General features: G+C 42.9%; 2 protein-coding genes across 2 annotated transcripts; both read right to left on the bottom strand.

Annotated features, from left to right (window-relative positions):
- Window positions 1-7,005: 7,005 nt before the first annotated feature.
- LOC106569450 (zinc finger protein 37) lies at window positions 7,006-12,633 on the bottom strand. The gene is made up of 4 exons (XM_014140816.2): window positions 12,217-12,633; window positions 11,239-11,378; window positions 10,730-10,814; window positions 7,006-9,040 (listed from the first exon to the last, which is right to left on the bottom strand). Exons 1-4 carry the CDS (start codon window positions 12,479-12,481, stop codon window positions 7,761-7,763), a joined length of 1,770 nt encoding a protein of 589 aa, XP_013996291.2. The 5' UTR covers window positions 12,482-12,633; the 3' UTR covers window positions 7,006-7,760.
- A 674-nt stretch (window positions 12,634-13,307) lies between these two features.
- On the bottom strand, window positions 13,308-27,672 carry LOC100196652 (calsequestrin-like). The gene is given in 11 exon segments (NM_001141681.1): window positions 13,308-14,251; window positions 14,636-14,710; window positions 14,851-14,951; window positions 15,076-15,130; window positions 16,729-16,774; window positions 17,447-17,577; window positions 17,685-17,758; window positions 17,923-18,034; window positions 18,198-18,298; window positions 19,013-19,106; window positions 27,316-27,672. Coding segments are annotated over 11 exon segments (1,197 nt in total). The 5' UTR covers window positions 27,553-27,672; the 3' UTR covers window positions 13,308-14,080.
- Between the last annotated feature and the right edge of the window lie 197 nt (window positions 27,673-27,869).

Below are 27,869 nucleotides of genomic sequence, written 5' to 3'. Positions count from 1 at the left end.
CCTGGAAGCTGAAAATGTCCCAGTTCTTCCATGGCCTGCATACTCACCAGACATGTCACCCATTGAGCATGTTTGGGATGCTCTGGATCGACGTGTAGGACAGAGTGTTCCAGCAACTTCGCACAGCCATTGAAGAGTGGGGCAACATTCCAATCAACAGCCTGATTAGCTCTATGCGAAGGAGATGTGTCCCGCTGCATGAGGAAAAGGGTGGTCACACCAGATACAGACTGGTTTTCTGATCTACCGTCCCTACTTTTTTTAGGTATCTGTATTCCATAGATTAGGGCCTAATGAATTTATTTTAATTGACTGATTTCCTTATATGAACTGTATCTCAATTGTTGCATGTTGTGTTTATATTTTTGAAGTCTTCAACTTTATGAGAGTCCTTGCATTCCTGTAGTTTAGCCTCTTGCAACTGGAACTGCTGCTCCATAAATGCCTGAAACACATTTATATACAGTACATTTCATTTGCACAGATACTCACAGATCTATATCTATACTTGTGTTTGAAGAGTGCAATTATTCCTGTGTTAGTTTGTCTGCAAATTATACATTACAATACTGTGCCAATCATTCTGCATGGGCAGAGTATCTGGGTGGTGTATCATTCTCTCTTTTATATATTATGTATTTTAAGCACATGACCAAACTAATTTCCCCCTGGGATAATAACATTGATCTAATCTGAAGTATGTGACATGATTCTCAGATTAAGGCTAAAAGAGCCTGTTTGTGTTTGCTCTCTTTTTTTTCCAACAAACCCGGGGATTTCTACCGTGCATACCTGACTGGAAGTGTACTCCTTTTATGAGAAAGTCACTGCCACTTACCACACCACATTTATTCTTGTTGAAATATGGTAACAGAATTTGTTTTTTTAACACAGTCAGTTCTCCCCAGAACATTGGACGTCAAGACGAGGTTCATCTGCTTCTTGTCCAGACATGGAGCAGTAGTATCTCAGCACCTCATCCTCATGCTCAGGGTACCTCCTCTTGCTCAGGTCTCCTAGGGGTTTGACCAGAGGATGTCCCACGTTGGCAGGGAGCTGCAGGTGATGCTGGACATGCTCCTGCCACAGCGACACGTCTTCAATGCCAGGCTCTGTTTCTCTGGACAGCAGTCACAATACACACTCAGTCATCTTAGCCTTCAATGAAATCAGAAATTAATCTGTTAAAGCTGCAATATGTAACTTTTTGGGCAACCCAACCAAATTCACATAGAAACACGGGTTATAGATCTGTCATTCGCATTGAAAGCAAGTCTAAGAAGCTGTAGAGCTGTTCTACAGTGGCTTTGGAAAGTATTCAGATCCCTTGACTTTTTCCACATTTTGTTACATTACAGCCTTATTCTAAATAAATAAAAAATCCTCAGCAATCTACACACAATACCCCATAATGACAAAGCGAAAACAGGTTTTTTTTGCAAATAAAAATACCTTATTTACATAAGTATTCAGACCCTTTGCTATGAGACTCGAAATTGAGTTCAGGTGCATTCTGTTTCCATTGATCATCCTTGAGATGTTTCTACAACTTGGAGTCCACCTGTGGTAAATTCAATTGATTGGACATGATTTGACACACCTGTATATATAAGGTCCCACAGTTGACAGTGCATGTCAGAGCAAAACCAAGCCATGAGGTCAAAGAAATTGTCTGTAGAGCTCTAAGACAAGATTGTGTCGAGGCACAGATCTGAGGAAGGGTACCAAAAAATGTCTGCAGCATTTAAGGTCCCCAAGAACACAGTGGCCTCCATCATTCTTAAATAGAAGAAGTTTGGAACCACCAAGACTCTTCCTAGAGCTGGCTGCCCGGCCAAACTGAGCAATCGGGGAGAAGGACCTTGGTCAGGGAGGTGACCAAGAATCCGATGGTCACTCTGACAGAGCTCTAGAGTTCCTCTGTAGAGATGAGAGAACCTTCCAGAAGGACAACCATCTCTGCAGCACTCCACCAATCAGGCCTTTATGATAGAGTGGCCAGACGGAAGCCACTCCTCAGTAAAAGGCACCTAAAGACTCTCAGACCATGAGAAACAAGATTCTCAGTTCTCATGAAACCAAGATTGAACTCTTGGGCCTGAATGCCAAGCGTCACTTCTGGAGGAAACCGGGTACCATTCCTACGGTGAAGCATGGTGGTGGCAGCATCATGCTGTGGGGATGTTTTTCAGCGGCAAGTACTGGGAGATTTGTCAAGATCGAGGCAAAGATGAATGGAGCAAAGTACAGAGAGATCCTTGATGAAACCCTGTTCCAGAGCGCTCAGGACCTCAGACTGGGGCATAGGTTCACCTTCCAACAGGACAACGACAAGTCTTTGAATGTCCTTGAATGGCCCGGCCAGAGCCCAGACTTGAACCCGATCAAACATCTCTGGAGAGACCTGAAATAGCTGTGCAGCTACGCTCCCCATCCAACTCGACAGAGCTTGAGACGATCTGAAGAGAAGAATGTGAAAAGCTCCCCAAATACAGGTGACTTGAGGCTGTAATCGCTGCCAAAGGTGCTTCAACAAAGTACTGAGTAAAGGGTCTGAATACTTATGTAAATGTGCTATCAGTGTTTGGTATTTTCTTTATTTATAAATTAGCAACATTTTCTAAAATCCTGTTTTTGCTTTGTCATTATGGGGTATTGTGTGTAGATTGATGAGTGGGGGGCAAAGCAATGTTATCCATTTTAGGATAAGGCTGTAACCTGCTATGACACAGTCATAGCAAGTCAACCAAACCAATCTAGTGACAGATCAAGACACAAATGATAAATGCAGCAACAGAAGTCTTGGCAAAAGTAATTAACCAGAACTGTGAACAAAGAGAGAGGAGCACCTTCAGGTTTTCTCTTTAGCCCTCTGCGATGTTAGCCAGGGGTAGCATAGCTTTCCTGGACCCCAATGATGGCCCCGCAGTATGAGCAGTGGAAGGGCATATCCGAGGCAAAGTCTATCACGCCCTCCAGACACACCATACAGTAGCTGTGCCCACGAGGCAGCTGGCACCAGTCCTTATGTCCTGGCACACTGGGCATATCAGCATCACCTCCAGCTGGGTTCTCCTTGAGGGAGGAATGGTACATTTTTGTCCATCTTGCTCCCTTCCTGTTGTTCAAAGACGATTGGAGCAGAAGGCAGAAACGTAGAGTGGAATCCCAGAGGGTTTAAGGAAAGGAAGTATCTCTGCAGTCTGCTGTGGGTGGAGCTCAAAGTTGCCCGTTTCAATGGAAGCCACCTGCTGAAGTGAATGGCATGTTAACACAGTAGGTAATGAGCCATGGGAAGGTCTGTGCAGCTAAATCACACAAAATAACCTACCTATAAGGTCGTCCGTGAGTCCTTGCCTGTGTGTATTTCTCTGGGAGAGTCTCAGTTGGATACTCCTCACATCCTCTATCCTTGCCTCCTTCTAAAAAAACAATTGGAGAAGGTCAGAGTGGAGAGACCTCTGCCTTTCTCATCCAATGAGTTTTGAAGAGGCGAGGAGAGAGGACGCAAGGAGTGTGAAATTGAGATTCTCCCTCTCTCGTTGTGCAATTCAAGCATTCAAAAGCGAAAGCAAAGCTCACTCATATGTTGCAAAATGCATGACACCGGCTGTATTTCTGTATTTCGAAAGTAATACATCTTGAAAACTTATCGCTGACATGCAAAACATTGGGACTATATCAACAATGGACTAATGAAACCAAGATCGTTTTTGGGTGGAATTTTCCTTTAACCCTTACCGTTTTAAATTTCAACGGGGTAGGGATGTCCCAAGGAAACCGGATAGCAAGGACCAGTTATGACATCTTTGTGGCTAGAATTTTTGAATATGCTATAAAATAGAATATGCTACTGTAACATACATGAACTTTTGGAACAAAGGGAACAGAGACCGGCACATCAGAAGTGTCTGGTTGTGTGAATGTTTAAAAGTCATTAGTGAAACCAAAAATACAGGTGATGTCTTTTACTGCCAGACAAAGGGCCAACTTGTGGCTGTGATTTTGTAACAATAAGGAATTCCCACAAGATTACTACAGTACTTACCAAAATCCATATAATAAAACACAGACCTTTGAATAGTCTTTTCACGCAGATTACAAAAACTATTTTCCAGTAAAACATTTTTCTTTTTATTTGGAACATTACAGCCTTTTGGGGTAGAATTGAATACAATTAGTTGACAAAAAAAGCCATGTAGTAATATATTTCTAATATCTTCAGAAAATAAGCCAGAGACATCAGCTATAATTGCATAATACATATGAAATAACTTCTCTCTACACATTAAAAGGATACATCATACTTCCCATTTTGAACTAAGTCATGTGTTTTTGGAAAAACTTCTCTACTTCTATAAAGGAAAAAGTAAGGAGGATGTTTACCTGACAAACACAGCAGTATGGATAAAAAAGAACGAGAGAAAGTTGCTGCATTACTAAAGTATTTGGCATAATGGTTTAGTAAAGAGTTAGAGATAAAAGTATCAAACTTTACACCCATCTCTCAAACAATTTATGAACAAAGATACACAAAGGTACAATCTGTTTGTATTTACAACAAAGTGAAGAAAAGTATCATGAACACAGATCGTGGTTTGAGAATAATCTCAAACTAATCTCAGCCTAGATCCCTTGTGTTTTGTCCAACGAAATACAGTGTAAAGACCTAGAGCCAGTTTTCCAGACCCAGATTAAAGGGATACTTAATTTTGGCATTGAAGTCTCATCTACTTCCCCAGAGTTAGATGAACTCATGGATACTATTTTCATGTCTCTGCATATACAGTTAAAGTCGGAAGTTAACATACACCTTAGCCAAATACATTTAAACTCAGTTTCACAATTCCTGACATTTAATCCTAGTAAAAATTCAGTTTTAGGTCAGTTAGGATCACCACTTTATTTTAAGAATGTGAAATGTCAGAATAGAGAATTATTTATTTCAGCTTTTATTTATTTCGTCACATTCCAAGTGGTTCAGAAGTTTACATACACTCAATTAGTATTTGGTAGCATTTCCTTTAAATTCTTTAACTTCGGTCAAACGTGTTGGGTAGCCTTCCACAAACTTCCCACAATAAGTTGGTTAAATTTTGGCCCATTCCTCCTGCCAAAGCTGGTGTAACTGAGTCAGGTTTGTAGGCCTCCTTGCTCGCACACACTTTTTCAGTTCTGCCCACAAATGTTCTATAAGATTGAGGTCAAGGCTTTGTGATGGCAATTCCAATACTTTGACTTTGTTGTCCTTAAGCCATTTTGCCACAACTTTGGAAGTATGCTTGGGGTCATTGTCCATTTGGAAGACCCATTTGCAACCAAGCTTTAACTTCCTGACTGATGTCTTGAGATGTTGCTTCAATATATCCACATAATTTTCCTGCCTCATGATGCCATCTATTTTGTGAAGTGCACCAGTCCCACCTTCAGCAAAGCACCCCCACAACATGATGCTGCCACCCCTGTGCTTCACGGTTGGGATGGTGTTCTTCGGCTTGCAAGCCTCCCCCTTTTTCCTCCAAGCATAATGATGGTCATTATGGCCAAACAGTTCTATTTTTGTTTCATCAGACCAGTGGACATTTCTCCAAAAAGGACGATCTTTGTTCCCATGTGAAGTTGCAAACCGTAGTCTGGCTTTTTTAATGGCGGTTTAGGAGCATTGGCTTCTTCCTTGCTGAGCGACTTTCAGGTTATGTTGATATAGGAATCGTTTTACTGTGGATATAGATACATTTGTACCCGTTTCCTCCAGCATCTTCACAAGGTGCTTTGCTGTTGTTCTGGGATTGATTTGCACTTTTCGCACCAAAGTACGTTCATCTCTAGGAGACAGAACGTGTCTCCTTCCTGAGCGGTATGACGGCTGCGAGGTCCCATGGTGTTTATACTTGCGTACTATTGTTTGTACAGATGAACGTGGTACCTTAAGGCGTTTGGAAATTGCTTCCAAGGATGAACCAGACTTGTAGACGTCTACAATTTTTTTATCTGAGGTCTTGGCTGATTTCTTTTGATTTTCCCATGATGTCAAGCAATGAGGCACTGAGTTTGAAGGTAGGCCTTGAAATACATCCACAGGTACACCTCCAATTGACTCAAATTATGTCAATTAGCCTATCAGAAGCTTCTAAAGCCATGACATAATTTTCTGGAACTTTCCAAGCTGTTTAAAGGCACAGTCAACTTAGTGTATGTAAACTTCTGACCCACTGGAATTGTGATACAGTGAATTATAAGTGAAATAATCTGTCTGTAAACAATTGTTGGAAAATGTACTTGTGTCATGGACAAAGTAGATGTCCTAACCGACTTGCCAAAACTATAGTTTGTTTACAAGAAATTTGTGGAGTAGTTGACAAACTAGTTTTAATGACTCCAACTTAAGTGTATGTAAACTTCTGACTTCAACTGTATATACAAAATTATGTGGACATCCCTTCAAATCAGTGGATTTGGCTATTTCAGCCACACCCGTTGCTGACACGTGTATAAAAATCAAGAACACAGCCATGCAATCTCCATAGACAAACATTGGCAGTAGAATGGCCTTACTGAAGAGCTCAGTGACTTCTAATATGGTACCGTCATAGGATGCCACCTTTCCAACAAGTCAGTTTATCAAATTTCTGCCCTACTAGAGCTGCCCCGGTCAACTATATGTTCTTATATTATGAAGTGGAAACATCTAGGAGCAACAACAGCTCAGCCGCAAAGTGGTAGGCCACACAAGCTCACAGAATGGGACCGCCGAAGCGCATAAAAATCGTCTGTCCTCAGTTGCAACACTCACTACAGAGTTCCAAACTGAATCTGGAAGCAACGTCAGTACAAGAACTGTTAGTCGGGAGCTTCATGAAATGGGCTTCCATGGTCGAGCAGCCGCACACAAGCCTAAGATCACCATGCGCAATGCCAAGCATCAGCTGGAGTGGTGTAAAGCTCGCCACCATTGGACTCTGGAGCTGTGGAAACGCGTTCTCTGTAGTGATGAATCACGCTTCACCATCTGGCAGTCTGACAGACAAATGTGGGTTTGGCGGATGCCAGGAGAACGCTACCTGCCCCAATGCATAGTGCCAACTGTAAAGTTTGAACATCTCATTCCGAAATCAACGAGCAGGTGTCCACATACCTTTGGTCATGTAGTGTAGTTTCGCAAGCCAATTCTAACTAGCATTAGAGCAATGACCGGAAATCTATGTTATCTACTAGCAGTTACTATAGACTTCCAGTCATTGTGCTAGTTAGCAACTTCCTTCAAACTGAATGCAGAGTCATAAAAATGGTATCCATGAGTTCATCTGACTCTGTGGAAGTAGATAAAGGGCTTCATTGCCAAAATCCTGAAGAGTCCCTTTAAGCCTAGTCCAGCATGCGCAATAGAAAAAGTCCATTGAAATAATTTTTTGGTTTAAGATTAGGTATAATCTGTGTCTGGAAAACCGTCCCTTACCGTATTAGAACATTATGGCTGTCAACAACATCAGTGTCCACTGAAGCTTATACTGTGATGATCATTCTGGAGAATCCAAACCTATAAAGTATGGTTGACTGTGTCCTTTCAGATCTCTCCACTGTCCCCATCTCTCATAATGGCAATTTACCATCATAGCACCTTAACAAAAATAACCAACAGGGTTGGTTATAATGAGGAATGGACATTTAGTAGTTTCAGTTAGAGGTAGGACAGTTTTGTAAGGTGGCCTACAAAAGGCTGCTCATGCTTTTAGCACAGTTGTCTTTCGCCGGAAAATGTGCTATTTCGCTGTCGCTCCCAAGTGATCAATGCTGTGTTTCTCAAGATTCCGGAAGATTCTGAAGCTCTTGGAGCAGAAGGAGCAGGTGAAAGGTCTCTCACCAGTGTGAAAGCGCAGATGAGCCTTCAGATTGTCCCTGAGACGAAAGCTCTTCCCACACTGGGGGCAGCTGTGAGGTCTCTGCCCTGTATGGAACCGTTCGTGCCTGCGGAGGCTTTTCCGCAGGGCGAACGTTTTGGAGCACTGGGAGCAGGAGTAGGGCTTCTCACCGGTGTGGAAGCGCTCGTGCCTCCTCAGGATCTTCCTGCGCTTGAAGCGCTTCCCACAGATCTTGCAGCCATGGGCGCGGCTTGAGGAGAGGACCCCTTGCAGCCGCCAGACACCGTTCCCACACTGAGTGAAGCAGCAGAGGCGTCGGCCTGTGTGGAGGCCTTGGTGGGTCTTGAGATCCTTCGGCATGGGGAACCTCTTGTTGCCATTACAGTTGCTACCATTAGCCTTCTTCCCTCCAGAGTTCTTTCCTCCGGGCACCAAAAGCAGGTTCACCAGCTGGACAGAGCAAGGCCTCGTCAACTTCTGCTCCAAGGAGGTCTGGTCCAGCTTGAAGTCCACCTTCTTCTTCTTTGTCTGGTCCAGCTTGAAGTCCACCTTCTTCTTCTTTGTCTGGTCCAGCTTGAAGTCCACCTTCTTCTTCTTTGTCTGGTCCAGCTTGAAGTCCACCTTCTTCTTCTTTTTCTGGTCCAGCTTGAAGTCCACCTTCTTCTTCTTCGTCTGGTCCAGCTTGAAGTCCACCTTCTTCTTCTTCGTCTGGTCCAGCTTGAAGTCCACCTTCTTCTTCTTCGTCTGGTCCAGCTTGAAGTCCACCTTCTTCTTCTTCGTCTGGTCCAGCTTGAAGTCCACCTTCTTCTTCTTCGTCTGGTCCAGCTTGAAATCTACCTTTTTCTTCATTATAGCAGAGGGAGGGTTCGTTACATCCATAAATTTCAACTTACTCTTAGCCTGTACAGGAGCCAAAGCCCCATCTGAGGAGGACGGGCTGTAGGCTGTCCCTTTGGCGGTGCTGTAACTGGCCTGCTGGGGCTCCACCTGGGTAGGCTTTTCTTTACATGTAGGCTGTCGTGTTATGTCCTCCTCCTCTGCCTTTGGGACCATTTGGCAGATGACTTTAGTCTCGCATTCTATGTTGATTCCATTCTCGGTTTCTGTTTTGAGGGGCTGGGGTTTCTGCTTAGTTGGGGAGCTTTGAACAGGAACATAGAGGTGGATTGGATCCACAGTGGCTGGAGGACAGAAAATAAAATAGTTGTTAAATAGTACCCTCAACCCTTTATATACAAAGAGTTTATAACAAATATACTGCTCAAAAAATTAAAGGGAACACTTAAACAACACAATGTAACTCCAAGTCAATCACACTTCTGTGAAATCAAACTGTCCACTTAGGAAGCAACACTGATTGACAATAAATTTCACATGCTGTTGTGCAAATGGAATAGACAACAGGTGGAAATTATAGGCAATAAGCAAGACACCCCCAATAAAGGAGTGGTTCTGCAGGTGGAGACCACAGACCACTTCTCAGTTCCTATGCTTCCTGGCTGATGTTGTGGTCACTTTTTAATGCTGGCGGTGCTTTCACTCTAGAGGTAGCATGAGACGGAGTCTACAACCCACACAAGTGGCTCAGGTAGTGCAGCTCATCCAGGATGGCACATCAATGCGAGCTGTGGCATGAAGGTTTGCTGTCTGTCAGCGTAGTGTCCAGAGCATGGAGGCGCTACCAGGAGACAGGCCAGTACATCAGGAGACTTGAAGGAGGCCGTAGGAGGGCAACAACCCAGCAGCAGGACCGCTACCTCCGCCTTTGTGCAAGGAGGAGCACTGCCAGAGCCCTGCAAAATGACCTCCAGCAGGCCACAAATGTGCATGTGTCTGCTCAAACGGTCAGAAACAGACTCCATGAGGGTGGTATGAGGGCCCGACGTCCACAGGTGTGGGTTGTGCTTACAGCCCAACACCGTGCAGGACGTTTGGCATTTGCCAGAGAACACCAAGATTGGCAAATTCGCCACTGGCGCCCTGTGCTCTTCACAGATGAAAGCAGGTTCACACTGAGCACGTGACAGAGTCTGGAGACGCCGTGGAGAACGTTCTGCTGCCTGCAACATCCTCCAGCATGACCGGTTTGGCGGTGGGTCAGTCATGGTGTGGGGTGGCATTTCTTTGGGGGGCCGCACAGCCCTCCATGTGCTCGCCAGAGGTAGCCTGACTGCCATTAGGTACCGAGATGAGATCCTCAGACCCCTTGTGAGACCATATGCTGGTGCGGTTGGCCCTGGGTTCCTCCTAATGCAAGACAATGCTAGACCTCATGTGGCTGGAGTGTGTCAGCAGTTCCTGCAAGAGGAAGGCATTGATGCTATGGACTGGCCCGCCCGTTCCCCAGACCTGAATCCAATTGAGCACACCTGGGACATCATGTCTCGCTCCATCCACCAACGCCACGTTGCACCACAGACTGTCCAGGAGTTGGCGGATGCTTTAGTCCAGGTCTGGGAGGAGATCCCTCAGGAGACCATCCGCCACCTCATCAGGAGCATGCCCAGGCGTTGTAGGGAGGTCATACAGGCACGTGGAGGCCACACACACTACTGAGCCTCATTTTGACTTGTTTAAAGGACATTACATCAAAGTTGGATCAGCCTGTAGTGTGGTTTTCCACTTTAATTTTGAGTGTGACTCCAAATCCAGACCTCCATGGGTTGATAAATTGGATTTCCATTGATTATTTTTGTGTGATTTTGTTGTCAGCACATTCAACTATGTAAAGAAAAAAGTATTTAATAAGATTATTTCTTTCATTCAGATCTAGGATGTGTTGTTTAAGTGTTCCCTTTATTTTTTTGAGCAGTGTATATTTCAGTGTCTATAGCTTCACTACCACCTCCTAGAATAAATGTGTTTTTTACCAGAATAGATCACTTGTTCTTCTTCTGGCTCAGTGGTTGTTGAAGATTTTGGTTCCAGACTGCTCCCCTCCACTATCTCCACAACCTGATGACAGATGACAAGCCAAAAAGACGACTACTTAGATTGTGTAATACAGGTGTCAGCTAATCAAATTAGCTTGAAGCCTACAAGTCAAAAGAGCATTAGTCCTAGTAACAAACACATCTTATGGTTCACAATGAAGCCCTTTATCTACTTACCCACAGTCAGATGAACTCGTGGATACTATTTTTATGTCTCTACATCCAGCATGAAGGAAGTTTGAGGTAGTTTTGCGAGCCAATGCTAACCAGCATTAGCACAATGGCTGGAAGTCTATGGTAACAGCTAGCATGCTAGTTAGCAACTTCCTTCAAAATGCACGTAAAGACATACAAATGATACAAGTTCATCTGACTCTAAGGAAGTAGATAAAGGACTTCATTGCCAAAATCACAATGTATCCCTTTAACCCAAACAACTCACTGACCTTCTCTTCTAGAACAGAGCACTTGAGTTCAGCAGGCTGATTAGCCTTCAGCGGGGGTATACGATGTGCAGGACCCTCCTCCTCACTGCTCCCATTCAAAGAACCACTGCCCCCCTCCAAGGACAAGCACTGTTTTGGGTCTGGAGAATGCATGGGAAAGGGGAGGGGTAGAAAGCAAAGCACACAAACATTCCATTTGTTAGACAGCATGGTGCAGATCAGTACTGAAAATAATAACAAGAAAGAGATTAAACAAATCAGTAATTGTGTATTTCTTTGTTATTTTTTGCCTCCAAAATGTTGTTTGTTGACATTTTGTCAGTCATCATGTTTTGCAGTAACTCTGTCCAACATCAAGTCATAAAATAAATAAAAAATGGATTTCAACAGTCACTTTCAGAAAGAAAGATGATAAGAGTCATCATGCATACTAAACAGTGTGTATTTATTCAAATGCATACATGATTGTATACTTGCTTCAAAGTATCCGAAGAATTGTTTTGATGAGATTGTTAACAACGTTTCACTGCACTCTCTGCAGAGCAACAATGTTAGCTACAGGACAATGAGACTCTTTTACTTTACAAAATGTATGCCAAACAAAAAACATTGACTTCAAACCATACAACTCTATGCACAATGGCTACTTTGAACAATTTACACAGTAAATACATCAACTGTGCAGATGCAGTCTGGTAACAGAATTATGGTAAAATGTCAGTTTTCATTCTGTTACTAAACTTTATCTGCACAGTTCTTCCTGTAAATGTGTTTTTGTAAAATTGTCAGTGGAAATTGTTAAAATTAGTATTTGTGCATTGAGTTGTATGGTTTGCTAAACTTTGAAATCAATGTTTTTTGTTTGGTATACATGTTAATCTGAAAAAAATATCTGAAAAAAATATCTGAATTTCTGCGTAATTCCGTTACCATGGATTTACCAGTGTAATGAAGTAATACTAACGTTAGCTAACATACTTTCATGTAGCTCTGAGAACGTTGTTGTCTCCTCATCCACTTGAACTCCGATACTGCGAAGACATTTTTTGCCAGACTTTTTTACAGCGTCCACTGTTTGCAGGGTTTCATTTTGTTCCCTCCGCCCTTCAATGAGAATAGTGGTTCCCGAAGCAAGGAAGCGACTCTCGAACAGTTTCGTTATTTCCACGACGGCCACCTTTGCAAGTGAATCCAAAACAGACGCAATCTGGGTTTCAAAATTCACATCGTCGGAAACAGACATGCTGACAGCTAATAGTGAGCGCGCGGTAAAAAATCTAACTAAAATCGAACAAATGTTAAAACCAAAAAGCTTAACATGGGGAGATATTAAACTGTGTTTATCATCAACCACATGGTCTGAGAAACCGGGGGCGTGTCTCTGACGTTTAATGGAGAAAAAAAGTACGTGTTTCCACTAGTTACCACAGCCACAAAGTAAATCGTAAAAATGTATGAACATTTCATTTAATATTACCAGTGTGGTTAAGGTTAGGTTTAAAATCACATTTTAAGAAGATAAATTGTAGAAATATGCGGGGTTTAGGATTTGGTGGCTGTGCTAACTAGTGACGACCCAACGTACGCTTAGCGTCTTGTGCCAAATACATTTTATTTCCGGGGAAAGCGTGGTGCGTAATATGGTAATATCTCATTATGTAATATGGGGGAAAATAAAATAATTCTAACAGTGAGAGATATTTGTTGTTATTATCTTATGAGTTTTATGCTACACCCACACAGTATTGTACAGCTAACCTTATGGGGACACACAATTCAGTCACATTCAAAATCCAATTTTCCCTAACTCCTAAACCTAACCCATACTCTTACCCTAACCATAACCTTAACCCATAAACCTAACCCTAAAACTAACCCTAGCTCCTAACCCTTAACATAATTCTAACACTAACTCTAACCTTAACCCTAAACCCTAGAAATAGCATGTCCCCAGTTGGTCCAATGTATGTTTGTTTACTTTTCTTGTGGGGACTTCTGGTCCCCACAAGAATAGTTAAACATGTCCACACACACACACACAATAATCCAGATCACAAGTCGTTTTCAAATCTTTTTCCAAGCTGTCATTTATTTTGAGCCTTTACAGTATGTTTAAGTTTTCTTGTTTAAAAAAAAAGGAATACTGTTGTTATATTTCTTTGTCAGTAGAAAACATCCATGTGATTTACAGCACATTTCAGTGCACAAGAAGAAAAAAAGCTTACCAACTAAAGTTACAATAATTCAACAGAGTAGGTTGGTATGACCCATGACCTGTATGTAGGAAAAGCCTGCTTGCACCCTTGGATTTGACAAGTTAGGAGAGGGGCGAACATTTAATCTAGAGAAAATAAAACAAAAAATAAAATACATTCAGACAACAAGTTTACAGATGGACTTAAAATGCATCAACAAAGTAACCCCTCTATTTGTTTGAAATATAAAAATCAGAAGCATCAGGTGTTTTAAGATTTAGTGCTAGTGAATATCCAATAGCTGTATTTTGAAAGTCTTATTTTCACAATTTAGTTTTTGTATCCTTTTCATATTGTATGGATGGCAAAGTTACAGGTGTGGTGTGAATAAAAAAATGGGGCTCTGAGAAAGTACTGTCTTTCATGGATTCAAAGCAAAGGGGAAAAAATAAAACAATATTTTGACAAGATGCTCTGAGCAAGGATGTTGAAAACATGAGGATGTCCATATGAGCAGACATATTTAACTTAATGACGTGTTACAACAGAGGACAAGGAAAACTTGAGGAAGGAGATGATGTGATTGGCCAATTCTATTATATTGGCTAGATTTAGACATAGGCCAGTGAAATGATGAGATCAACAATTTACTCATCATCGTCATCATCATCATCGTCGTCGTCGTCGTCGTCATCATCATCATCGTCATCGTCATCTGGATCAATTTCATCTGAAAGAACATCTTCAATCCATTCCTCAAGCTCATCTGCGCTTGGTAGGTCGTCATCATTGTCGATCTCCATCCATACACTGTCGGCCTATAGAGAGACAAAAAGCAATTCAGTGCCAAAGATAGACTATTGAATGTTTTTAAATGCTAGTGGAACCATAGAAATAGAATGAATAGAATGGGCATCCCCATTCAAGTCAGTAAAAGCATAATGGGTGCACTGCCGGCCATTGCGAGTGTACCCATAGCAGCAAAGCAGGAAGTAAAAGCAGGAAATGTACCCATTAATCTGTGCTGTAATTTGTTGAATCAACTGAACAACACATTGACATTACAAAAAAATACATCCAGAGTGTACGCATGAGTTTACCAGTTAAATTGCCAGCATTAGATGTTCCAAGCCTGTCCTATTCATTCTATTTCTATGAATAGAACCTCATGACTCCTCATACATGACAGAAACATTACTCACATCTTCAACATCCACAACACCAATCTGGGGAGAGCCTAGGTCAATTCCAAAGGTCTTCTCCCAGTATGGGACAAGCTAAAGAGGATGGATAATATTCCAGGAAGAAATCAACAGCAATCAGAATCTCATATCACGATCCCCCATATTTAATGTGGGAAATTGGATAGATGGATTATATTGTATTGATAAGTGACCATCCATGACCATGATTTTACCAGCGGGAAGTCATCTGGATCAATCCAGACAATGCTGAGGTTGGGATTATCATTGTGCTCCTCTGCTACTTCCTTTAGGATTTCCAGGAACTCAAAACCATCTGGGAAGTCAAAGGTCAAGTGTCAAATGTACATAAAGCCTTATGAAACCCCTCTCGCTGACAATGGTTCCATCCTCCCCCACCCAGCCCTATTGACTCATTAGCCTCCCCTTTGGTTCTGTACCTGGATCATCCTCTTCTGCGAATGCAATGATGTGCTCGCCATCAATGTCATCCTCCTAAGAAAAGACAGACTCCTTAAACGCACTAACACCAGGTAAGAAAACTGGGATGGGGAATATACATTTTAGTCATTTTTAGAAAAATATTTGAAAACGACTTGTGATCTGGATTATTGTGTGTGTGTGTGGACATGTTTAACTATTCTTGTGGGGACCAGAAGTCCCCACAAGAAAAGTAAACAAACATACATTGGACCAACTGGGGACATTTTGCTAGTTCCCACAAGGTCAAATGCTATTTCTAGGGTTTAGGGTTAAGGTTAGAGTTAGTGTTAGAATTATGTTAAGGGTTAGGAGCTAGGGTTAGTTTTAGGGTTAGGTTTATGGGTTAAGGTTATGGTTAGGGTAAGAGTATGGGTTAGGTTTAGGAGTTAGGGAAAATAGGATTTTGAATGTGACTGAATTGTGTGTCCCCATAAGGTTAGCTGTACAATACTGTGTGGGTGTAGCATAAAACTCATAAGATAATAACAACAAATATCTCTCACTGTTAGCATTATTTTATTTTCCCCCATATTACATAATGAGATATTACCATATTACGCACCACGCTTTCCCCGGAAATAAAATGTATTTGGCACAAGCCGCTAAGCGTACGTTGGGTCGTCACTAGTTAGCACAGCCACCAAATCCTAAACCCCGCATATTTCTACAATTTATCTTCTTAAAATGTATAGACTACCTACAAGTGTATTTCCATCCGTGTTTGCACATTTAGGCCACATATATACACTGAACAAAAATATAAGCACAACACGTAAAATGTTGGTCCCATGTTTCATGAGCTGAAAAAAAATCCCAGACATTTTTCATACGCACAAAAAGCGTATTTCTCTCAAATGTTGTGCACAAATTTGTCTACATCCCTATTAGTGATCATTTGTTCTTTGCCAAGATAATCCATCCACTTGACAGATGTGGCATATCATGATGCTGATTAAACAGCATGATCATTACACAGGTGCACCTTGTGCTGGGGACAATAAAAGGCCACTTTAGAATGTGCAGTTTTGTCACACAAAACAATGACACAGATGTCTCAAGTTTTGAGGGAGCATGCAATTGGCATGCTGACTGCAGGAATATCCACCAGAGCTGTTGCCAGAGAATGTAAGGTTAATTTATCTACCATACACTGTCTCCAACGTCGTTTTAGAGAATTTGGCACTACATCCAACCGGCCTCAAAACTGCAGACCACGTGTAACCACGCCAGCCCAGGAGCTCCACATCTGGCTTGTCTGTAATAAAGCCCTTTTGTGGGGAAAAACATATTGTGATTGGCTGAGCCTGGCTCCCTATGCCATCCGAGGCCGCCCCATGGCTGCACCCCTATCCAGTCATGTGAAATACATAGATTAGGGCCTAATGAATTTATTTAAATTGACTGATTTCCTTATATGAACTGTAACTCAGTAAAATCTTTGAAATTGTTCAATGTTGCGTTTATATTTTTGTTCAGCATGTTGCGTTTATATTTTTGTTCAGTATACTTAGGTGGATAACAATAAAAATTGGGGAGGCATGCTTACTAAGAAGACATCATCCATTTTGTTTTGTAGGATGATTTTTATGGTAATAGTTGGTATAGCTTACCCAGATCTCATACATGTTATCGGGCTCCATCTTCCTCAGGGTTGGTCTATAAAGAAATAGGACGTCAGATATTTATTTATTGTTCATTGAGCAAGGTTACACTTTTTAAACTTTGAGTCCTACTTTAATGGGAATAGTCAGTTAAGAGTAATTAACACAATACTTAGCATATTTATATGTTTTCCCTTTCTGTAATACACATGACTTCCAGTGACCTATTTGCAACACTCATTTGTGTACGGGTTGATTGTCACTAGACTTGTTACTGACTGTTATGGATTGTTCTCATATCGTTTGATAGGGCTGGACGCCGGAGCTAGTCAAGGTACAAGGGCCGAGGACACACTGATTATTATTGTATTGATGACATTATGAACACTCTGTCATTCTGTAGCAGAAAAGTTACAGTCTTTTGTTTTGACTTTGTACAAGCCTCTTGGGCTGATGTTTAGAGAACATTTAGTACTGTTCGATTAGAATGTAAAGGGACCCGTCTCCAACAGGCCCGATTATACATTTTCTCTGGAGGTGTCTCCCTGTTGCAACTGTTGATTTTGATTGATATTTTCAACGACTGCTCTCCTTTTGGTTCACCTGAAAATTCCCTTTACACCTAGGTATAGGGTTTTTACAAGTCAAATCACAAAGAGAGGAAAGAACACCTGACCCTTCTCATTATGTATTGTGCCATTCTGGCCACTGTGGCCATGAATCTCACCTGTCGTGATCCTCGATATACTCGACAAGCTCCTCCTCTGTGTAGGGCTTTCCGGGGATAACTATGGGTTCATCTATAAAGGGTTCATAGAAGTCCACCTCATTCACCTTCAGGCCCAGATCCTTGGCAACCTGGAATACAGAGGATTGGTCTGAAGGAACAATGGGATACTTTTAAAAGAGAGTAGAGCTCCAGTGTAATTTTGAGGATGTAGTTGTTAGTGGGTAAGGTTCTTCACCTTGGGAGTGAATGTAGCGAAGAACTTGATGTGTGGGTGGAACTCCTCAGCCGCGTCCACATAGGCCAAATAATCTGAAATGTTACAGGCATTTGTTAAGACCTGAGTAAAATCTAGATTTTTTGTTGGCAAATACACTGTTAATACACTGTTTTATCCATAAAATGTACACATAACTTATAGTATACAGTAAAAACACAGAAATAAAATGTTTTAAATATACATTATATATTCTTACGTTCAGACTTTTCGCTCTTAAAGTAGCCAACCAGTTTGATATCCTCCTCAATGTTATGGAAACCTTTAACCTCCGGATCGTTCTCAATGATCTCAACTGGGTCTTCAAGAACCTTGAACAGAGTAAAAGAAGGATGGATGGGGAGCGGAAGATCATGGTGGGGGAAAAGAGAGTGAAACAGTACAGAATATATCAGTGGTGGATAAATAGTCTGTTTCCTACAAATTGCAGCCAGGTAAAAGAGAGCATAAATAGATGACATTACTCTCACATACATCATAGATGAACTCCACAATTGTGTCTGCAGCAAGCTCCCCATCGTACTCAATGATCTCGTTCTCGGTGAAAATGTAGATGCTGTCGGCCTCCTCAAGTCCTGAGGAGACAACAGAATTTCAACTCGGGGCTTACATATCCAGTCATAACCTTGAATCCACTAGAGGTCAGGCTTGCTCATGGGTTGCCTTAGCACAATGACACAAGATGTGCATCTCAAAAGTGTAGTGGCTTCTTCTCCTTGTTTCCTTTACTTCATCATCACTGAGGTGAGATAATTAAAAAGGTGATGTCTCAGTGGGCAATGGGCGTTCACCATATTGCTTTCTCCTATAATATATTTCCTAATTCTGGGAGAGTGTAAGTCTCAGTGACCCCTTCCTTCAAAATAACCTTTTTGAAAAACAGTACTCCTAAAAACTGTCATCGTAAGAGTGTGGTATCTTAGTCAGCAGCCTGTCGAAGTGTGACCCGCACAGCAGCTCGTGCACATAAACAAGTAGAAATGTGAAATAGTGTTCTGCAGCACCCTCCACAGGGGAAATTATCTACATTGATAGTTGCAGAGGAAGGAGGCAAGACAAGGAGAGGAATCCACGTATGACTATTGAGATGCATCCATTGAGACAGTCAAGCAGTTTACTCCACTGAGCACATACCTGGTCAGTGGTGATGTCTACATTTGATTGTGACACTTTGACAAATGGATCATGTTGAAAGATGGTGACAATTTCACCATAACTGGCCTCAGAACTATAAATAATCCTATGAATCTTGAATATCGGTAATAGTGTCTATTTCTGTGCGTATTTACCTAGTTTCTTAGCAACAACACTGCCCTTCTTCTCATCAACAAGGCCAAATCCAATATCCTCATCGTCAAGGTCATCAAGGACCTGAGCTGCAAGCTGTGAAAAAAAAACACATTCACATAACTGAAAACACAGTGGCACCCTTATGCCTGAGCAGGAATATCTTCTGATAATGTACGAAGAACTTATAAGGACTTTTGGGGAGTTTGTTTTTAAGTTTATTTTGGAATATTCTGTATTGAAATTGATATGCATTCACTTCACCCTCAGCTTTGTGGGTTTGCTGGAGGGACAGGTGTCATTCTCAGTGCACTGCGTACACACTAAAGCAAACAGAAATGTTGTTTTATTTCACACATTTTCCTTCAGTTCCTCCACCATAAAAGCCTGGGACTCAGAGCGCTGTCCATGCACTTTCTAAATCTGTGTGAAACTTGACCCTCATAACTGACAACCGGCTCAACCAACGATGTTGCCACATCCGTGGCCTGCATACGGAGGGGTGGGATAACAGTTCTGCTGACTGCATTGGGGTAACTGGGTGCTTGGATAGCAACAGGTGCAACCCTGCTTTCACATATCTCTTCTAGCACTTCATCAAGGAGGTGCAGGCACCCAAACATACATACACAGAGACACACAGACTGACATGAAGGATAAGTTCTAAGTGCTTCTGTGCAGTTAATTTTATTACATAGCAAAATCCCATAACCAGGCTGTCATGTTCCACACCATGGCAATGATGATAGTTGGCACTGATGGTAGGCCTAGAGATCCTAGCCTGAAACCATGGGATGCAAGCAATAGTGGCCCTTGCTTTATGTCTTGGTGTGCAGTTTGATATTATGTACCTTTTGGGGGAATGTTTATTTGTGAATAACTGTAAAACAGCGGCCCAAATGTCAGAGGTGAATTATTACACTGTATTATAATAGTATAATAGCAGCCTGTCCCAGGAAAGCTAATTTTCAGCTAAAGTCCCCACTATTTACTTGTCAGATGAATAGGTTTTCCCTTGTAGACACTTCCCACTGCGTACAAACTGGTTTAAACTGTCACGGCTGTCATCGTCGTCAGACGATATAGCGAAATCATCGTCGGAAAAGGAGGACCAATATGCAGCAGGATTGAGATTGTTCATCTTGAACATTTAATAAACTCAAAATGAACATACAAAATAACAAAACGAACTCACGATTTACAGACAGTCTTCTCATGCTCACATACGCTAGACAAGAAACAATCTCCCACAAATGACAAACACACCCTAATATATGGGACTCTCAATCAAAGGCAAATAGACCACACCTGCCTTCAATTGAGAGTCCCCACCCCAATTAACTAAACATAGAACCAGACTACCTAGACTAAACATAGAATTACATAAATCTCAAACAGTGCCCAAAAAACCCCGGAATACTTAAATCAAATGCCCTTACTACAAAAACACCACCCCGAACCACATAAACCAAATACCCTCTGCCACGTCCTGACCAAACTACAATGACAATTTACCCTTATACTGGCCAGGACGTGACATAAACACATTTGTTTCCATGTCATTTCAACAAAAAAATTCTATCTGATGACGCTGAATCAACATGGAAAATTGATAAAATTTGCGAAAAGTCATCAACAAGCATGAATTTAGGGACTTTTTGCTTTTTTTTTTCACCCAATCTAAATTCAATGACATGGTTTGACTTTTTGTTGTTTTCACTTTGAATTCACGTTAGATGACAACTCAATCAAATATGAATCAAAACTACACGCTGAACTGACGTCTGTGCTCAGTGAGTTATGTGTCCATATTTGTCATGGGGGGAGTGGTATTCATATGAAGAGGTTCTAAGGGGGTCAGGATCTAGATCGGCCTGTTAAATAGATTGAGGGCTAAACTCAGCTAAAGGCTTTTAGCCAAACAGACTACTACAGCTATATAAGGTTGCTGTTTGGGGGCATGAGTTGTGAAGCGGGCAGGTTTCTTGCCTGAGTGCAATGGGAGAGTTTGCTTCGTGACAAATCAGGGAAGGGAGGAGGGAGGAGCACATACTGTACATCTAAATGAGATGACATGCTATCCTCATCTATCTCATTGCCTGACCTAGATTATACCATAGAAATATAATGAATAGAATGGGTGTCTCCATTCAAGTCGATGATGGCATAATGGGTGGACTGGCATCAATTCATGAGATAGCCCACTGCAAAGGACATCAGGCTCAGCCTTTCATAAATATGTAGGACTGACTCATAAACGATATGTAAAATCTGATGTAGACAGTGTTGTATAACAGTCTCATCGGTTGTTCCCTACAAATGCTGTTTTGAATTAAAAATAAATTGTAGCTACACACTGAAGCTGGCTGCAAAGCCGAAACGTCTGTGTACGCTGTCCCTGATGCAGCGAATTTTTTTCTTCAAAATGAAGTAAGCTTGAGACATCTTTTTGAGTGCAGACCCATTACACCTTTTGTTTGTCCTAATTTGCATTTTTTTTTACACACTAGCCAAGCTTTTGGGAGAGCGCGATGTTTCCCTTTTGATTAGCCATTGAGAGTGTACCCATAGCAGCAAAGCAGGAAGAAAAAGCAGGAAGTGTACCCATCAATCTGTGCTGCGATTTGTTGAATCAACTCAACTGACGCTACAAAAAAATGAATTCCATTGCATAAGCCACATCAGTTAGCATCATTTGAATGCAGTGGAGGCTCCTCAGATGAAGAAGGGGAGGACCATCCTCCTCAGTGAATTTCATAAAAATAGTGAAACATTAAAAAAAGTTATAATTTTTAGATAAAACCATATGCACTGTTTTTCAATTAAGGTCTAAAGTAGCCTCAACAGTACTCTCTGGGGTAGCACCATGGTGTAGCTGGAGGACAACTAGTTTCCATCCTCCTCTGGGTACATTGACTTTGATAAAAAACCTAGGAGGCTCATGGTTCTCACCACCTTCCATAGACTTACACAGTAATTATGACAACTTCCAGAGGACGTACTCCAACATATCAGAGTTCTTGCAGCATGAACTGACATGTTGTCCACCCAATCAAAGGACCAGAGAACAAATCTAGTACTGAAAGCATAAGCTACAGCTAGCTAGCACTGCAGTGCATAAAATGTGATGAGTAGGTGACTCAAATAGAGAGAGACAATAGTTGAACGGTTTTGAATAAATAAATATTCAAAATGAAGGAGACGCAAGAGATAGAGAGCTAGCTATATTTTGTTGTATACATTTTTCCACTTCAAGATGCACTATGTAGAAGTCGCTCTGCCATTTCCTTCTTGCTAAAATTCTAATAGTTCGCTTAATTTCAGTTTGTAACAAAACAAGTATAGTGTAGAGAATCATCGTACCATCTAAACCGCTGTGAAATAGTTAGCTAGCTAGCTAGTTTAGCCTACTGAGACACACGGCTCAAACAGAGGGATGCTATGTTAGCTAGCTGGCTATGGCTTTCCAACACTGGAACTCTTCCAAGTCAAGGTAAACTTTTGGTTTTATTAATGTATTGCCACAGGGGCCCTGCACTGCTTGTTGTACACTGTACTGCATGATTGCAGCGGGTTTACTAACGCGTTAGTTTTAGTAGCTATGGTGACAACGATGTAGGCCAGCATTTCCCAAACTTTGTCCCCGGGACCCCAAGGGTTGCATGTTTTGTTTTTTTGCCCTAGCACTGCACAGCTGATTCAAATTATCAAAGCTTGATGATTAGTTATTATTTGAATCAGCTGTGTAGTACTAGAGCAAAAACCAAAACGTGCACCGCTTGGGGTCCCGAGGACTGAGTTTGGGAAAACCTGATGTAAGCTGTGTGTAGCGGTTATGGTATGAAGGTTTGGCTTGGAAAGGTTTTTCTCGCCTGGTCACAGAATAGCGTGTAGCTGCGAGAAGGAATTATACAATGAGCAAAGAGATCATGCTGTTTGTATGTGGCTGTTATGAAAGTGAGCTGTGGTTGGGGGTGATCATGGGTGTATTCATTCCGCAGATTCTGTAAAAAGGAATCTTAAACGGAAGCAAACGGAACAGAGTGCTGATAATCATACCTGAACTTGTCCAATAGAAACTCTTGTTTGCAACTGTTTGGACTAATGATTATACCCTAGATCAGCTCGATGCAGGCAAGAGTGTGCAAGGCGGTATTGAATAGGCACACAATGTGTTTACTTAAGTCTGATTTGGATATATTTGGCAGTTTTTGCTGCATAACATGTAGAAGTTGTCCCTTTTCAGGTTTAGAAGAAGTGATTAGTTAGAATAGAAGCTGGTTAGAATAGCTAGCATACAGAAATTGTTTATGGTAGTCAAATTTGTTTTTTAATTGTAACTCTTTACCACATATATTGCAAGTGTACACATCAGTTACCAGTCAAATTGCCAGGGTTAGAGGTTCCAAGCCCGTTCTATTCATTCTATTTCTATGTAGTATACTCTCGCTCTCTTTCTCTTTCTCTGCAATAGACCAAAACAGAGTGCAGAGTGCACATTAATTTCACATAATGTCATGGCACTACTACCTTTTAAATAGCAACACAGCACTTTAGGATACACAAACATCCACAACAGCAGCACTCGATAAATATAGACCCAGAGCCACACCAACCAAGGACTATTTTGGCAAGGTGCTGGTGACGCTCAAGTCTCTAGGATCCGCTGACAGGTACAGTACTGCAGCCGTCTGTCAGTCAGCCCAGTCCAGTCAGCCGACACCACAGTACTGGGGCCTGAACCTCCTGGGCTAGGCCTCGAGGTGCCATAACATACAGAGGAGGGGGCAGGCAAGAATTCTCAGATGATGATTAATATATCATTAATCAAAACACCCTGCTGAGTAGACATATGTCTCTCACACACATGGACCTACATACATACATGCACACACACGGACCTACATACATACATACATGCACACATGTCGGACCTACATACATACATGCACACATGTACTCATATACACCCACATGCACACACGCAAGTGGATGTGTTCGTTTCCTGAAGCGTTTGTTTCCAACCGGGGAACCTAGTCATGGCAAAATTCTACAGTAGACTTTGGTATGTTTGTTCATTATTCGTTTTCCAGGTGATTAAATGAGTAAAAGAAAACCATACAACTCCTTAAGAGGCACCAGTCCCAAAATAGCTCTTCAGCCATCAGAGGTGTGTTGTGTTTCTCTTCAGGGAATCCTGGAAGTTGTAGTCCAAAGTGGTTAAGTTGTAGTCCTAAGAAGTTGGGCCAGTCCTGGCAGAGCTGGATTTGAGAGGATTAGCTCATTAGCCATCTGAAGAGCATTTATATTTCTTTATAAACCACCAGTCATTCACACCCATTTGTCTTCAGTTTCAGGCCATCCAGGGGTACCTATGGGTTTCACTGCTGAATGAGATAACCTTTGTGCCTCCTGAGAGGGCTACTGATTTCACTGGAGATCAAGAACCGGTATCCCCTTTCAAGGGTGAGAGAGTGCAGGGGTTTAAGATTGAACAATGTAGTTAATTCGAAATGTAGGTTGGCACTTGCTTTGGTGCCAAAACTAATCAAAAAGTGTCTATGAAATCACACAACACACACATTCTTGACATCCATATTGCTCAGATATGAGTGAATGAGGAATAGCTGCACATCTCTCACTGAACGTATGGAATTGTGTTGACAGTAGGCCTATGTGGAGTTCTCTAAGTAACAGATTTACAATGGAGTGGTGTAGCCATTGAAATAGAATGTACGCATTTTATTTCTATGGGTGAATTTTTCTTCTATGTACGGAGCTGTAGTCTGAAGCAGACCTACGGTGTAACTCTGTCAGACACTGTTGAAATGAGGTGATGACACGTCTAAATTATCATGCTATGGATGTAATCCTCTCACCAGGATGAACGTGACTGTTCTGCAGCTGAAAGTCTTGAGTGACAGGATGAAGCTTTAACCTTTGACCTTTAGCCTATCGTGAGGGGTTATTGGGATGGCATGTTGGCTGGTAGGAAGGCCAGTTGGAAATCAGGGAGAAGAAAAAGGGCAGTTGAGTGTGTGATGGATGTAGCGAGGGGGGTACTTCAAAGAACAGGGTCACATAAACACACAACAGACCCATGGTCACAAACACCCATGGTGACACACACATATCAAAATGGACATATGGCCATGTACACACACATATGGATTTACTCCGCACACCCTATTACAATCAATACAAGAAATGTAGGACATTTCTGATAGATGTTAGGAAGATAGAAGAGATTATTCTTATGGATTGTAAATCAGATCAGTCAACGAGCTGATGACTTTGGGTCCTGCTACTTCTGTCCATGTCATGTTTGAGTCATAAATGGTCGACAGTACAGATAGCAGGTCGAACACCTGCTATCTGTACTGTCGACCATTTGCCAGGACTGGTGATGGGATCCCGTGTCCTCACGACTCAGCACTTTGCATGTGAAGAATGCTGTCTCACACTCCCTCCATGCCACAGGCACGTGACAAATGTTTTTGTCTCAGTTGTCAGTATTTCTTATGTCGCTGCACTAATTCCTGCCCCACACCATTCCTTAAAGACACACCCATCCCTGCCATCTCCCATTTCATCTAAGACCACAAAAGCATGAGTCAGTCTTAAAACAATACACCCCAGGGATATTTCCAGCAACCCAGAGATTTCTGGAACAGCAGGTGAGTCAACATAGTACCCCTACAGTCCCCTCCAGGCACTATCGCTTATTTGGCAATTTATAGCATCAGCTGATTATTAATTCCTGTTACTATCTCATGTCTGCCTCTACCCATTTACCCTGATGACCAAATTCATTCACTAAAAAGGCTTTCAAATTCAGTAAACTGTCCAATCCATGCAATAGTCGGACCCTTGCAGCTTTTGCTTCTAATCTATTGCCTTGAACATCTTAATATTATCATTGTTTATGTTGTGGCATGTTTCAAAGGCCACATTTGAGTTGCCTTACCCTTAACAACAACACTTAGTTACCTGTAAATACTGTCTGTATCCACGTAGCCCCTTAATACACACTATCATGCCTCATCCAGTTGATAAATTATAGCAGTGATGGTGCATCCCTACCCAGGCACTGTGTCCCACTTCTACCTCCCAGTTACCCATCCCCTCTCCTCACCATACCCCACTCAGTTGCCCGAGTCCTTCCAGTTGTCTGACCCAGTCCTCCCAGTCCCCTGACCCAGTCCTCTCACTCCCCTGACCCAGTCCTCTCAGTCCCCTGAACGAGTCCTCTCAGTCCCCTGACCCAGTCCTCCCAGTCCCCTGACCCAGTCCTCCCAGTCCCCTGACCCAGTCCTCTCAGTCCCCTGACCCAGTCCTCCCAGTCCCCTGACCCAGTCCTCTCAGTACCCTGACCCAGTCCTCCCAGCCCCCTGACCCAGTCCTGCCAGTCACCTGACCCAGTCCACTCAGTCCTCTAACCCAGTCCTGCCAGTCCCCTGACCCAGTCCACTCAGTTCCCTGACCCAGTCCTGCCAGTCCCCTGACCCAGTCCCCTGACCCAGTCCACTCAGTCCCCTGACCCAGTCCTGCCAGTCCCCTGACCCAGTCCTGCCAGTCCCCTGACACAGTCCTGCCAGTCCCCTGACCCAGTCCACTCAGTCCCCTGACCGTCCTCCCAGTCCCCTGACCCAGTCCACTCAGTCCCCTGACCCAATCCTCCCAGTCCCCTGACCCAGTCCTCTCAGTACCCTGACCCAGTCCTCCCAGCCCCCTGACCCAGTCCTGCCAGTCACCTGACCCAGTCCACTCAGTCCTCTGACCCAGTCCTGCCAGTCCCCTGACCCAGTCCAGTCAGTCCCCTGACTCAGTCCTGCCAGTCCCCTGACCCAGTCCCCTGACCCAGTCCACTCAGTCCCCTGACCCAGTCCTGCCAGTCCCCTGACACAGTCCTGCCAGTCCCCTGACCCAGTCCACTCAGTCCCCTGACCGTCCTCCCAGTCCCCTGACCCAGTCCTCCCAGTCCCCTGACCCAGTCCTCCTAGTCCCCTGACCCAGTCCTCCCAGTCCCCTGACCCAGTCCTCCTAGTCCCCTGACCCAGTCCTGCCAGTCCCCTGACCCAGTCTTCCTAGTCCCCTGACCGAGTCCTCTCAGCCCCCTGACCAAGTCCTCCAAGAACCCCTTAACCTCTTAGACCCATGACCCAGTCCTTCCACCCCCCTGACCCAGTCCTCCCAGTCCCCTGACCCAGTCCTCCAAGTCCCCTGACCCAGTCCTCCCAGCCTCCTGTCACCTGACCCAGACCTCCTAGTCCCCTGACCAAGTCCTCCTTGCCCCGTGACCCACCTCCAGGGCCAGTTCCTCGATTTCAAACTGTTTCTGGGCAACGGCATCGGATCCGGGATGCTCATGGTAGTACAGAACCATCACATCATGCGTCTTCATCACAGACTTGTAGTTCTTGGTAGTCAGCTCGATGACCCGGTCCATCCCATCGTACTCAGGGAAGTCCAAACCCTGCTCACCCCATGACAGTCCCCCGCAAGACAGAAGGACTGCCATAAGCACCCAGCTCCAATTCATGTTTCTTTGCTTATTTGGAAATTAATTGTAGTTTCAGTAAGTTAAAATTTAAATAATTTCTTAAAAATGAGGAAGGACTTCCGATCCCCACCACCCAGAACAGAGCAAGACCAACTCCTGAGCCCCCCTTATTAAACCCCCTCCACACGGGGAGCTGGAAACAGGGCAGAGAGAGCAAGAGGGGGTGGGCTCAATTATGGATGTAGGTATGTGTGTGTGTGTGTGTGTGTGTGTGTGTGTGTGTGTGTGTGTGTGTGTGTGTGTGTGTGTGTGTGTGTGTGTGTGTGTGTGTGTGTGTGTGTGTGTGTTAGTTTTTG

Source organism: Salmo salar, chromosome ssa14 (genome assembly GCF_905237065.1).
Source record: "Salmo salar chromosome ssa14, Ssal_v3.1, whole genome shotgun sequence".
Taxonomy (NCBI): domain Eukaryota; kingdom Metazoa; phylum Chordata; class Actinopteri; order Salmoniformes; family Salmonidae; genus Salmo; species Salmo salar.
This window is presented reverse-complemented; position numbering and strand designations above follow the sequence as displayed.

Coding starts and splice junctions, on each gene's coding strand:
- LOC106569450 (XM_014140816.2), bottom strand. CDS start 12,481: ATGTCTGTTTCCGACGATGTGAATTTTGAAACCCAGATTGCGTCTGTT. Junction 11,379..12,216: donor GTTCTCAGAGCTACATGAAA/GTATGTTAGCTA, acceptor TGCATTCTCCAG/ACCCAAAACAGTGCTTGTCC. Junction 10,815..11,238: donor GCTCTGTTCTAGAAGAGAAG/GTCAGTGAGTTG, acceptor ATCTGTCATCAG/GTTGTGGAGATAGTGGAGGG.